The sequence below is a fragment of the Peromyscus californicus genome, unplaced genomic scaffold (assembly GCF_007827085.1).
Source record: "Peromyscus californicus insignis strain IS unplaced genomic scaffold, ASM782708v3 Scaffold_3__1_contigs__length_106647218, whole genome shotgun sequence".
NCBI lineage: Eukaryota > Metazoa > Chordata > Mammalia > Rodentia > Cricetidae > Peromyscus > Peromyscus californicus.
In genome coordinates this window covers 63,106,436-63,120,401 of record NW_026294551.1, presented here as the reverse complement: position 1 = coordinate 63,120,401, position 13,966 = coordinate 63,106,436, and the positions used below count along the sequence as shown (strand labels likewise).

General features: G+C 50.7%; 1 protein-coding gene across 2 annotated transcripts in view; it reads right to left on the bottom strand.

The window, feature by feature from the left end:
- The window catches only part of Pemt (phosphatidylethanolamine N-methyltransferase), a 90,921-nt gene that overhangs the window by 13,659 nt on the left and 63,296 nt on the right, over positions 1-13,966 (bottom strand). For both annotated transcript variants that reach the window (XM_052757351.1, XM_052757350.1), the window contains exon 3: positions 5,252-5,367. In XM_052757351.1, the coding sequence (XP_052613311.1) occupies positions 5,252-5,367 (116 nt within the window). The remainder of the gene's footprint in view (positions 1-5,251; positions 5,368-13,966) is intronic.

Below are 13,966 nucleotides of genomic sequence, written 5' to 3'. Positions count from 1 at the left end.
GAACAAGCAGGTCCTTAGCCTCACCATGTGAAAGGTGACACATAGCACTGTCACTCAGAACTCCAGGCTGTGTTGGGGCCCCAGCTGAGAAGACAGATTCAGCTCTACTTGGGTACCATTCTGGCCAGTCTTCTCCATCCTCCCTTCCTGGGATCCAGGAAACTCAACTCAGACTCCCTTTCTGCTACTCCAGTCATGCACAGGGACCTCCACTAAGAGAGAGCAGGGCAGAATAGCTCCAGCAGTTCCCTGGTGCCCAGCCTCATTGGTCATCCACACTACCCAGGGGCCTTTCTTTAGCCTGTGGCCCGGGAGAGGGCTGCAGCTCAGGCTGGCTGCAGTCAGGGGGCTGCTGAGGGAGGGGTCTCAATGGATGCCTCCCAATCCAGCAGGCTCCCTCCTCACTCAAGGCACAGCCAGAACCCAGCCAGAGCCCAGGCAGAACAAACAGTTCTTTGCTAATGCTCCCTTGAGTCTAGACTTTGCCTTCACCTCCAAATAGCAAGTTAGCTTATCCGCCCTGGTTTCTTCTCAGACCACCAGCTAGTGCAGGCCAGCTGATACATCATGAGTCCTAGAGACTCGCCAACCACCGTGGAGTCCTGACATCGCAAGAGGCAGACAGACTTGGCTCAAGTGCACATGTGTTCTCCTCCCATGCTGCCTCAGTGAGGCACACACCATCTGGGGTCATATTATCCCAGATGACAAGGACAAAATCAGAGGAAGCATCCAGAACCAGGGTTGGCATGTAGCTTGATGGTGCAGCACCTGCCTAGCAGTATGGAGCCTGGGCTCCATCCCTAGCACCACAAAAAGTAACAAGCACCAGGCTGATCCCGGGAGACCAGGGCAGGCCAGCATTGCAGAGACTGGCAGGACGTGGCAGCCACTGCATGGGCATAGAGCTATCAATGGGGAAAGTTTGAGAACCAGGAGGTGGCTGCACAAGGCTGGGAACCACCAAGTGTCACCAAATTGCATACCAGCTATTAGCTTGTGTGTACTTTAACATACACCCAGAACATACACCTACATATGGATTACAGTCAGATACGAGGATACTGGGGACTAGAAGGGATTTATGGTGATATATTGTATATCCTAATAAACTTATCTGGGGATCAGAGGACAGAGCCAGCCACTAAGGTTAGACATAGAGGCTAGGCAGTGGTGGCACATGCCTTTAATCCCAGTACTGGGAAGCACAATCACCTTTAATCCCAGGAAGTGATGTCTGGGCAGAGAAAGGTATATAAGGTGTGAGGAAACAGGAACTCACTCTCTTGAGACTGAGGATTTCGTAGAGGTAAGGACGTGGCTGGCTTGTTCTGTTTCTCTGATCTTTCAGCTTTCACCCCAATATCTGGCTCCAGTTTTGTTTTTTTTTTATCATAAGACCTTTTAAGATTTGTCTTACAGGGATATAGCCAAGGACCAAGGGAGAGGGTCTCTCCAGCTCTCTGCTGGAGTCCAGTGCTTGAGAAGGTGTTTAGTCCAGACACAGAAGCACCCTCCACCCACTCTTGCAGGAGTCATTGCACAGCTGGGAATTTTTTTTCTGTGTGGCCCAAGCTGGCCTTAAACCCCTGGGTTCAATCACTATTCTTGTCTCGACCTATCAGGTAACTGGGACCACAAGCATGTACCACCATGCTCAACTTACTGTACCATACACTGAGTCCTCTCTTCATGGTCCTACCTGGGCCTGAGCTGGGCTGTGATACCATTTCCCTGGCTCCCCGCTCCTGGCCCTGGTGCCCCAGTAAAGTCCCCTCACATGCAGGCTTGCATGCCTATGAACCCACCCTGGCTCCTGTTTTCCCACCAACACCCTCCAGGAAGAGGCTACCAATCCACTTCACAGAGGAGAAAGCCAAAGCTCACAGAGGTAACCTGCTCAGGGCCACCAGCACTAAGGGACAGAGCTGAGGCTGACCGAGGACCTTCCCCAGGCTGGCTTTGATTCACAGTAGAATCCAGAGAAGGCTGTTGAGCCAGGGATGCTTGGAACACCTTCCTGCCACAGCCGAAGCAAGATGTTACCCCTCTATAATGACAGTCACAGTCAACAAGACGGAGCTCAGCGCTGGGAGGAGTGTAGAAAACCTGGAGCCCTCCTGAGCTGCTGGTGGGATGCAAAGTAGAACAAGCACTGTAGAAAACAGTGTGGCAGGTCCCTGAAACATTAACAGAGTGACCCTGGGATGCAAAAGTCACTCCTCAGAACACACCCAAAGGAACTGAGAAACTCAGATACTTGCACATCATGCCCACAGCTGTACTTCTCAAGGGAGCTAAAAGTGTCACAGGCGGATGGATGAGCAGAACTGCATTAACCCCCACAGCAGAACGTCACTAAGTCTTGTGGAGGAGAAAGTTCTGGCATGTGCTCCAGCATGAGGTCGTTATGCTGAATGCAGTACACTGGTTACACACCCTGATTCCTCCTACACAAAGTTCCTGGAGAAGGGACATGAGGGACAGAAGCAGAGAGGGGAACCAGGGCCAGCACATGGGAGGGGGCTAGTGCTTAAATGCTATAGAGTTTCAGCTTTGTAAAATAAAGAGGTTCTGGAGATGACCCCAGAGGCCAGCCTGGTCTACAGAGCGAGTTCCAGGACAGACTCCAAAGCTACACAGAGAAACCCTGTCTCAAAAAAAAAAAAAAAAAAAAAAAAAAAAAAAAAAAAAAAAAATCAAACAAACAAACAAACAAAAAACCGAACTGTTTAATGTTACTGAACTAAATAAACCCTTGAAAATGGGTAGGGGTACAGTGCTTCCCTGAACTGTCCTTATCCGGTGGGCCACATTAAAACCTTGACCACTGCTCGGCTAGTACAGTAAGATCAGACACATTCCAAGGCTGCTCCCATGACCCAGCCACAGGAAGGAGACCCCAGAAGCCTTGGGGTCTGCCCACACGGCATTTCTGACAGGCATCCCACTTCCCAAGGGCCAAAGCTCTCCAACTTCCCAGCTGATGCTGGGTTGTTCCTCAGGCTCTGCAGCTGCAGAGGAGGCAGCAGAAAGGGATTTGTTGAGCCACAGGTGAATGGGGGGCCTGCTGGGAAGGAATGCTGCTGGCCTCCAGCTCTGCATCTCTGAGCCCCAGTCACTTCTCCCCTAGGGGCCCTGCATTCTGGGAAGGAACGCAGAACCCATCGGAAGCCCTGGAACCCTAAGAGTCCTCAGAGAGAGGCAAGGAAGCTAGACATGTTGCTCATGCCTGTAATCCCAGAACTTGAGAGATAGGATTGCTACAAACTCAGGGCCAGTATGGTCTATAAGTAAGCTCCAGATAGCCTGGGCTACAGAGTAAGTCCCTGTCCCCAAACAACAAACAAAACAAACCAGAGTGAAGTTTGGAAAGCCAAGCAGAGCCCGGAGCAACCAGACGACCTAACTATAGCTGGGAGGTTCTAGGGAGCAATCCGGGTATCAGCCAGGCTTGTCACAGCTGTGTCGTAGACTGGGTTGATCTTGCTCTGTCAGGAGACCCCATCCTAACAAAGATACTTAAGAATAAAACCCACAGAAGGACTGAATGAGGGCTAAGACCCCACAAGACCAAGTGAGAGGTGTACCCAGGAAGGACTTCTCACAGCTGAGGGGGTGACGGCCCATTCAGCACAGCACTTGGACTGGGGATAGGCAGGGCTGACTGGAACTGTACAGATGGAGTAAGAGCTCAAATGACCTTTGAGGTTGCCGGGTTGAAAGCACCTGGGCAGGGGAATGACCTCTGACTTGATAGTATCCATCCCTTAAGGGTTGGGATGGACATGGGCTCTCTAGGTTGTCTGGGGAGCTTAAAGATGCCTTCCTACCAGGCACCTAGTGGCACCCATTTTTAAAGGAGCCTAGGAAGGGAATAGCTGATTGGCCAAGCTCATAGAGAGCATTCCCAGACCAGACCAACTTCATCAGGTTGGAGAATGGAGAGCAGAATGGAGGACCAGTCACGTGGCATGGGGAAATCAGATGTGCAGCCTTAAGCTACATTTTTACCCTGTTGTGGGGATGGACAAGGCCACCCTACAAAAGATTCTTCATGTGCCAACCAAGGTTAGGTGTCAAAAGACCTGCTTCCTCTAAGGATGATGACATTTGTAGTACTTGCCCAGCCTGGAGATGCTGAGCAGCCCAAGCCCTCAGGGCCAGGAGGCATAGACCAGCTTCTGTCAGAGAGACAAGCTAAGTGGGACCCTTGCCCCACCCCACACTCCTGATCCACAGCAAGGGAAAAAAAAAACCAAGGGTCTACAGTTAAGGTGTCCCACCATGGGGAATGTGAGTATGAGGGACCTAGGTCCATCACTCATTCATATCCCTGCCTGGTTTCCCACATACCAGACACTGGGTGACTAGATGGCAACCTCATAGGTGCCTCCTGCACCTACAGAGCCAAGCCAGGAGAAGTGGAATGGACGGGCCAGGTGTGCATGCTCTATCTAAGCCTCAGTGGTCGGTCCACACAGGGTACTTTTCCAGCCTAAGTACTCTCAACTTCTAAACTGCAACAGCAAGTCAGAAATGAGCTGCTGTCCTGCCCACCCCACCTTCTTTATTCCCTACAGCAGTACACAGGCTTCCTCCAGCCTATGTATGCACAAGGCCTGTGATGAATCCACAGGACCTGAGAAGTGGACACAAGGCTCAGAAGTGGCCATACTAGTCTTGAGCCACATCTGAATAATGGGTTCCACTGTCTTCCTGCACAGCCTGAGACCCTATGGCACAACTCAACTAGACCCACTCCAGGGAGGGAGGTCTATGCAGAGGCTCTGCTCCCTAGCCTTACCATCTACACCATCAACTGCTCTGGCCATTTTCCTTGATGGCAGGAAGGCAACATGTCCCAAGTCAACAGAGAGGCCAATGGCTTCTTAATGATGGTCTAAGCTTGATTCCTGGCCCCTAGACTCTTAGTCAGAGTATCTACCTCCCATCTTGGCATATCATAGAGGGAGCTCTGGGGATATAAGCAAGGGGAATCTCCCCAGGTATGGTCCCCTCTGCTCAAGCTGTCCCTTTCACTGGACAATGAAATGTCGTATCCGAAATCACAAGGATGCCTCTGCCAACAGATCCAGGAGGCTGACAATAGCCTGAGGTCTCTGGGAGCAGTGCTCCCTGGACATTCCGACACAGAACTCCCAAACACTGGTGGACCAGTCGGCCCTCCCTCTCCTGCTGACCATGACTTTCACATGGACAACAGCCTTCATGGTGACCCAGGGCTTACCAGTGGGAGCGGAGGACGTTCAGAAGCAGGATGATGCTGCCCAGGAAATAGCAGGCTAGGTAGGGGGACCCGAAGGCCCTGCTCAACTTGCGAGTTCTCTGCTCCCACCTTGCTACCTGCATGAAGGGCCAAGAATAAGAGTGAGAGGTGAGTGTTTGCTGGGGTACAGGAAGGGTGGAAGAAGCAGGTCTGAGTGCCCAGGCCCAGTTCCATGGAAGGTGAATGATAGGGGTGCGGCAGCTGTGGCCAGGTGGGAGTCAGAGCTATCTCGGGGCTGTTCTCTACCATCCCTTGGTGTAGGCAGGTCAGGGTGGCTAATAGGCTGGCAGTCATGCCTAAATGTGGGGACTCAGTTCTCAGGCTGTCTTGGGAGTTGTGTCTCCCATCTCATGCAGTTCCAAAGGCTCCTATTATCAGAAAGAGACAAGACACCACCAACAAAGAAGCCCCCAAAATGGTGGCCCCAAGCCGCTTCCTGTCACCATCAGGAACTCTCACAGGATTGTTTCAAGGGGCAAGACAAAGGAAAGGCAGGCCTTCATCCCCACTGTGCTCAGCCTGGCCTCTCCCAAAGGTACAGACTGCACATGCATCATTTTTAGTCTTAGAATCCAACTAGTCACATCTCAACTCTCAATGTTAAGTAGCCAGCCAGAAGAAGAAAGGAGGCAGCTCTCTTGCCTCTCTGCAGACCCCACCCCTGAGTTCTCTGCACACATCCACATCTGGGTTGCTAGGGTTGCCCCACTGGGCTCCTGGTGCATTGAGCCTGACCCAGGTGCTCAGATGAACCCTCTGCTGATGCGGAGAAGGGAGGAAGGGGTGGGGAGGATGCCGAAGGACAAACATACACTCTGATTGCCCAATTATGAAAGCGAGCTATCCCCCTCCAAGTCCTGAACATGAATATGTACGTGTGCACATGTATGTTTGTGTGTGCACATGTGCATGTCCATGTGTCCATGCACATGCATGTGCATGTATGTGTCTGTGTATCCCTGTGTCCATGTATGTGTGCGTGGATGGCCCTCAACTCAACTTGGAATTTTTCAGTTTTAGAATGGTGCAAAAGTCATGTTTTTGGTGGAAACCACACTCAAAATTTGCATTCAGTTCTTTCCGGACTATGACATGTGATCTAATGCCCTCACAGCCCTGAGCAGTGTCGGGGTACAGCCCCATCGATCATGAGAGAACTGACTGCTGCTCCTCTACAGTGGGCTATGCAGGCAGATTTTTTTTGTTGGGGGGGGGACCCTTAGTCAATAAATGACATGAGCTAGTCAACAGTTTATCATAAAATAGGTCGTGCGTCTTCCCCAGCTCGGCCTGGTACATCAGGAGCGGCTGAGCTGGGGTACTTATTTAGATGTTTTAAAAACATTCAGTGGGGTTTGTCTGTTTGTTTTTATATTTACTACTATGTTTGCATATAAGTATGGAAACCTGTACACACACACACACACACGCACACACACACACACACACAGTACTGCGGAATAGATGTGGAAGTCAGAGGACAATTGTTCATTCCTTCTACCATGCCGCCTCTAGGGACTGAATTCAGGTCATCAGGCTTGGCAGCAAGTCCCTTAACTTGCTGAGCCAACTCACAAGCCCCCAGTTAAATTTTTATTTATGGTATCTGATATTTTCAATTTACTATGGCTCACCCAGACCAGACCCCCACCATAGGCAGTGTATATCCATGGGGGGGGTTCCAAAGCCCCCCACATTGCTGACACTGCCAGTGATTTTTTATTTGCTGGGGAGAGACTGGACTATTTCTCATAGTGCTGCACTGTTTCATTCCCACCATTCTGGGGCACAGGACACTAGGGTCCATCACTACATCTATCACCATCCTGGCCCACAGTCACTGTCTGCCGCCCAGCTGACTCCCCAAACTGGCCTGCCATTTTGGGAAGCTAATTAGTGGGGAGGTGCTCACCAGCTCCAGGTACTACTGATGAACTAATTAGCGTAGGGCCGCTGATTCTCCATCTCCAGCATCCCTGGAGATGCTGTCCTCGAGCCCACAGAAGGGCAGGAGAGGCTCTCCCAGGAGGGCTCTCCCAGGCCTCCTCCTTCGTCATTCTTGGTGCACTCGCCAGGTCTCTTAGAAGGCAAACAGCCCTTAGACCTTTCTGGAAGGTACCCCTCACCTCAATCCCCTGGGATGCTGAGTTCTCTTAGGAGGAAGAAGGAAGGAGGGCCTTGGGGGGTTCCGGGGATCCCAATGCCTATGGCCTAAAGCCACTTCAGCATACTCTTTGGGACCACTCCATGTGTTTGTGTTTGGACTGAAACTCAAAAGGGTTTTTTTAGTGCCACAACCTCTGTGACTTCTTTTGGGCCTTTCCATCACCCCACAGAAAAGCCTATACCCATCAGTACCCACCCACCCACCCCATTTTTCTTCCCCACCCCTGGTACCCACCAGTCTGCTCTCCATCTCCAAAGATTCGCCATGCCAACAATTCACATAGACCCACAGCCTTTGTGGGTGGCTTCCTGCAATTTGTGCGAAGGGTATATGGATTCTGGTCCTTGATACATTACCCTGTCCAGTCACAAGGTGGTGGACATTAGGGAATTGTCATTTTGGCTTTTTTGAATAATGCTGGCAGTGAGCACTCACATCTAAAGCTCTTTATGAGCATGTGTTACCCTCTCTTCTGGCCATACACCCAAGTGCAATTGCTGGGATCGAATGAGGAGAGAAAGGGTGGGCTCAGCCCAGGGGACTTTTGCATGGGTGGAGGGGTTGGTAACCCTAGTGAGTGCTACTATTGTCAGTGACACTACTATAAAGCATCAGTTGCTATGGAGTCACTGTTTTTCTTGGTCTCAAAACAAGGCAAATGCATGGGAAATTCCCATCCACAGGTGCGGAGACGGAGACTGGGGCCTTGGAGACTTCCCCTTAGGCCCCAGCCTAGAATTCTTTCTATCCAAACACCTAATCAGCATGTTCGCTTGTTGTCTTAGTGAGGGTCACTATTGCTGTGATGAAACACCATGACCAACTTGGGGAGGAAAGCGTTTATTTCACTCACAGTTCCATGTAACAGTTCATCATCCAAAGTAGCAAGGGCAGGAACTCAAGGAGGGCAGGAACCTGGAGGCAGGAGCTGATGCAGAGGCCATGGAGGGGTGCTGCTTACTGGCTTGATCATGAATGCTTGCTAAGCTTGCTTTCTTATGGAACTCAGGACTATCAATTCAGGGTGGCCTAATCACTAATAAGAAAATCCCCCACAGCCAGATCTTATGGGAGCATTTTCTCAATTGAGGTTCCCTCCTCTAAGATAGCTGTAACTTGTGTCAAGTTGACATAGAATTAGCCAACACACTTGTGGTCACTGGATTACCCATCTCTGGTTCACTGATATTTCTTCCCCCAGTTGATAATATTCTCAGATATAAAGTCTCAGGACATGTGGGATCGCACAATAACATCTCTATCCCTAAGGGACCCTCTCATAACCTGCATCATACAGAGGTCGTGGAATGGAGAGTCACAGTATGGGGGACTTCCTTGAGAGAGGGAGGGAAAGAAGGAAGAGGAGGAGGTATGTATGTTTCACTGTACAGACAATGTACTCTAGGAAGTTCTTAGAAATCGCATCCTTGCTGAACCTGACCTCTAGGGTCAGATAAGAGGGTGACACCAGCTGCCAATGACATGGACGCTGCAGGCCCTCCCTCATCCCCTGAAGGCAGGTCTTTCCTCCTGGCTCAATGAGGCCTTCAGTATGCACCCCTAAACACCAAGGGTACATGGCAGGCCTGCTGAAGCCCACACCACAAGAATACTCTCATGCAGCAGGAGGGAGGCCACCCTGTAGCCAAACTAAGCCTGGAACAGCCCAGCCAGGCCTTGGGTCCCTGACACCAAACTCTGCTCTGTTTCCAGCCTTTGGTGTTCTGGAGACAAGAGGAGGTACCCTTGAGCACTGTGACACCTGAGCCTCCCTCACATTGCCAACTCCGTCTGTCACTTAGCCTGTGACAGTAAGTGAGGAATGTACTTTTTGAACAAAATGACACCAAAGGCCTCACAGAAAGGGGGAAGCAGCAGCAAGTTCTATGAAGAACCCCATCACTTGGATTCAAAAGCTGTTGTTTGAGCCAATCAAACTGTGGCCTGTGAAGACTCCCAGGTCCCAGGGTGCCTCTGCTCTGCTGTCCTTTTTCCGGATGCTGAACTACACACTTCATCCAAGAGGCAAGAAAAGGTGACAGGGCTTCAGTGAGAGTTGCTGACACATGAAATCCTGCGACAGTTTAGAAGCAACCCATGAGCACTCATGAGATCATGCACCAGGGAGGGGTACATGGATGTGATTGTCACCAGCCTGCTACCACGCTGAGTCAGCTACCTCCTTGTGTGGTGGGAGAGTCAGACCAGGTGATGGACAGGAACATTCTGGCACAAGTGTCTCTCCCAGGGGGTATGAATGCTGTATCTTCCCTGGGTCTACAGCTACCTGAGCAGGGACCTCGCTCTTTTCTTCCAGGACCCACTCAGGTTGGGAAGGTGGTCTGGCCATGGCAATGATGCCATCCTGGCCATATCAGTAGCACATGTGTGTGTGCCTCTCCCTAGAGGGCCACACACCTGCCACTCTAGCCAGAAGGGATGACCCTCACTGAAGTTTCTAGGGTTCTGTTCTTGGTGTCACCAGGCACTACATCACTGGCCTCAGATGGGGTCATAACCAGTAGTCCATGATGAGTTTTGGTCAGATTCAAAGCACTAAACATATTTTACCCAACAATTAAACATTCTGAGTTTTCATATGAACACTCTGGCTCCCAGTCTGTGATGAAAATCTCTATGATGAGATCACTGTACCGGCCACTCTATGTGGCCAGCAGTCTTCCCTGCTGCTCATGTATGGCAGAAGCTCCCACAGCCTTCAGCAGGCTCACAGTGACCTCACACTCCCCAAACCCTCAGTATGTAAACCGTCTGTCATCAGACCCGGTGCAATATGTAGTCCTGGTCAGTGTCCACAGCAAAGAAAACTGTCTCTGGAAGCTCCTATGGGGTGCAAACTCATGATGTCAGAGCCAGAAGTTTTCAGACTCCCGTGGTCACCTGTCCCTGCCACACAGACCCTAGGATTGCTGGGTGTAAGCAAAGGCCCCAGGAGGCTCCAGTGCAAGCAAGTAAAGTCTGGTTATGCTGTGGGCTTGCAGCCTGCTCAGAACACAGAGTCTGTCTTTTGTTTGTTTGCTTTGTCTTTTGTTTTCTTGAGACAGGGTCTCACTATGTAGCCCTGGCTGGCCTGGAACTCACTCTGGAGACCAGGCTGGCCTCCAACTCACAGAGATCCACCTGCCTCTGCTTCTGTGCTGGGATTAAAGGTGTGAGTGAGCCCCATGCCCGTAAAAGACAGAAAGTCAGTCTTTACAAATGAGGTGACCTTGCTGAAATAACTCTACCTACCATAGTTACTGAGGGATTCCAGATCTATAAACGTGCTTAGTTAGCTCAGATCCAGGCAAGTGCTTGGGAGATGGTTCTATTTATTCTATTGCCACAAAGAGTCATGTCTTCTAGGGCCCTTTCCCAGGAATGCTGACAACTCTGTCAGGGGTAGGACCAAAGAAGGTCAGGGTCTGCAGGATATCCTGTGAGTGTACTTTTAGTACTCATAACCTAAAGCACAGAGTCAGTCTCCAGCTCAAGAAGGCTATGGGAAATACTCTCCCACAACACCCATCCATTCACTCATCCACTCACCTAGTAATCTGTTCATCTACTGATATAGATCCTGCCCATCCACCTGTCAGTACATCCATACCAACCCTTCTATCCATCCATTCTCTATCTACCCACCCACCCACCCATTCATCTATCCAACCATGCATTTACGCCTCCGTGCATCCAGCTACCCACCTAACCATCCATCCATTCATATTCATGCATCATTCTACTCACACACCCAACATTTACTTAGGGGCTGTTATAGGTCAGTAACTGTTAGAAAGTAAGGTGCTTTGAAAAGAAAACAAAAATATAGCAATGGTGCTCCTGTTTTTATGCCATGGGTGTGATTAAAGCCAAATGTGCCTCATTACTGAAAATGCCAGCGTGAGCTTCTCCCGCAGGGAGCCACTGGGCACAGTGGAATTGACTAATGAGAGCAGGCGGGCTCTTCCAACCCAGTGAGAGCTACAAAGGCAGCAGAGCTGCTTCAGGGGACTAGATTATTTTCTGGAAGCATCCTCTTGCTTACTTTTCACAGCTCCAAAAAAATCCTGGAGGTAACGGCTAGTGAGGGTAGATTTTCTTATTTTAAGGTTAATTTTAAATTTTCATTTGTGGATGTGGGTAGGTGGGTGTGATGTATATGGACAGCCAGAAGAGAGAGTTGGAGCCCCTGGAACTGGAGTTCCAGGTTGTTGTAGCCACCTGACGTGGGTGCTGGGAACTGCACTCGGGTCGTTGGAAGAGCAGCAAGTAGTCTTAACTGCTGAGCCACCTCTCCTGCCCCAGGTGGATATTTTAAATGCCCCATTGGAAAGGGACAGGCTTCCTGTGTTTACTGAAGAACTAGCTGCCAGGCATCTAGATGGTGTCCAGCAGAACACTGGGTATGTGGAGTACTAGCTTCCGGGCTGCAGAACCAGCTCCTCTCACCCCGCCTTAGCAGGTAACTCATTGGCTCTTTGCTTTAGCTTCCCTTTCTGTAAAATGGAACTAATAATAATCTGCCTCAGAGTCACTGTGAGGGATAAGGAATCACTGTGCTTGAAATTCTTGGAGAATGTGGTGGGGGCATGCGCACACTGGGGGAGATGCTGTTTGTTTCATTTTGGTCCCTGAGAGGAAGGGTGCAGTCTTCCCCCACATGGAGCAAGACGACACTAGGTAGAAGGAGACGCTCCACGCTGCAGAGGACACGTGGCTCCTGTCTCCCTCGCCCCAGGCAGGCTCCAGAGAAACAGACTCTTAGTGGGGGACCTAGTGTTCTACGACCCATTCTTTTGGCAGACAGGCTCTAGAGCGGGATTGGGTTGGATCCCTCTACCCATTCTTTTGGCAGACAGGCTCTAGAGCGGGATTGGGTGGGATCCCTCTACCCATTCTTTTGGCAGACAGGCTCTAGAGCAGGATTGGGTTGGATCCCTCTACCCATTCTTTTGGCAGACAGGCTCTAGAGCGGGATTGGGTGGGATCCCTCTGGCCCAGAGGTGTTGGAAGCACAGCTAAGACTGCCAAGGCCACCACGTATCCATTGTCCCAAGAGTCCGAGAGGGCCGGGCAGAGCATGAGAAAGCTCACCTCACATGTGCGTGCTTCCTAGGCCAGGGCAGGGGTTGGAACACACCTGTGCATTCGGCCAGCTGATGTACACCTCGCACACACACTGGCAGGGTCTGGCCCATCACTCCTCACTCTGCCTGTGTGTTGTGGCCTGGGAGCTCAGCAGCACCCAGCAGTACCTTTCATCACTCTGATGAGCCAGGCAGCTCCTGGCCCAGAGAGCAAGCTCTCACCCAGGCCTCCCTGTCCAACATGCCTCCCTCCTGCACTCATGCTGATGTGGCCTTGTTCTCAGTTGCCATTCCCAACACTCAGTACCGCCTGTCATTCAGGTACTGGCAGCCTTGCTCCTTTCTGAGGCCTATCTTTGTCTACCAGGGGACATTTTCCTCCTTGGAACTTTGAATCCTCTAAAAGCGACCGTCATGGAGGCCAGCTGGTCACCTCTGATGAAATTATCTTCTGCTTCCGAAACGAGCCTGATGAGAGAGCCAGCCCTTCCCCCTGTGCAGATACTTATGCACTGGACTGCCTGGAGAGGGTCCCAGTCACATCTGGCAATCCAGGCACAAAACCCTGGCCAATCTAGTACTGGTTGTCATTTCCAGTCAGCCCACTGCTTGAGCTCACTTTCTACCTAAGGGGCTGTGGCAAGCGGCAAGGGGGGCAGGCCTCCTATGGTTCTGTTGTACAGGGAGACACTGCCTCTTCCTCCCCTCCCCCCCCCCACAGAAAGAGGGGGGAGGGAGGGAGAAACCCCAAAGAAGAAGTCCATCAGATTGTTAATTCAATCTGGATTCTAATTTTGGCTACAGAACTGCCTGTAGCATCCTATGAAGATAGAGCCCTCTCCTGAGTCCATCAGGAAGGGATGGGCAGCCGCACCCTTGAGAATGACTGTGCCAACAAGTGGGAAGGGAGATGCCTACACAATCATTGTAGGAACACTCCAGGATGTAATGTTCAGTTAAAAAGCATGCACAGAAGAATCTCAGCTGGTTTCCGTGCAGAAATTAATAGGATTAATACCATTCAGATGGTAGGGAACCCAAGAGCCAACACAATCCTGAGAAAGGACTGGGAGAGCACATGCTTCCTGATTTCAAACTTATTTCTAGCAACCATAACCACACGGTGTAGTGCTAGCACAAAAATGAACATACAGGATCCAGAAAGTCCCTATGCTCATCAACTGCTTTTCCACCAGGCACCAAACCAAACAAAAAAGGAAAGAGTAATAGTTCAGCAGAGTGCTGAGGCAGTGGATGGATGAGGCAGGAAGAAGATCAGTGACAATTAAGGGGCCATGGGAAGAGAATGAAGCCCGTCAGCCTGGGATCTGAGAGTCAAGAATCCTCAACACAGCTAATGAAGCCAACAGAGACAGGTTTTCCCAGACACCTCAAACTAGGTTGCTAGAAATAGCAAACTGT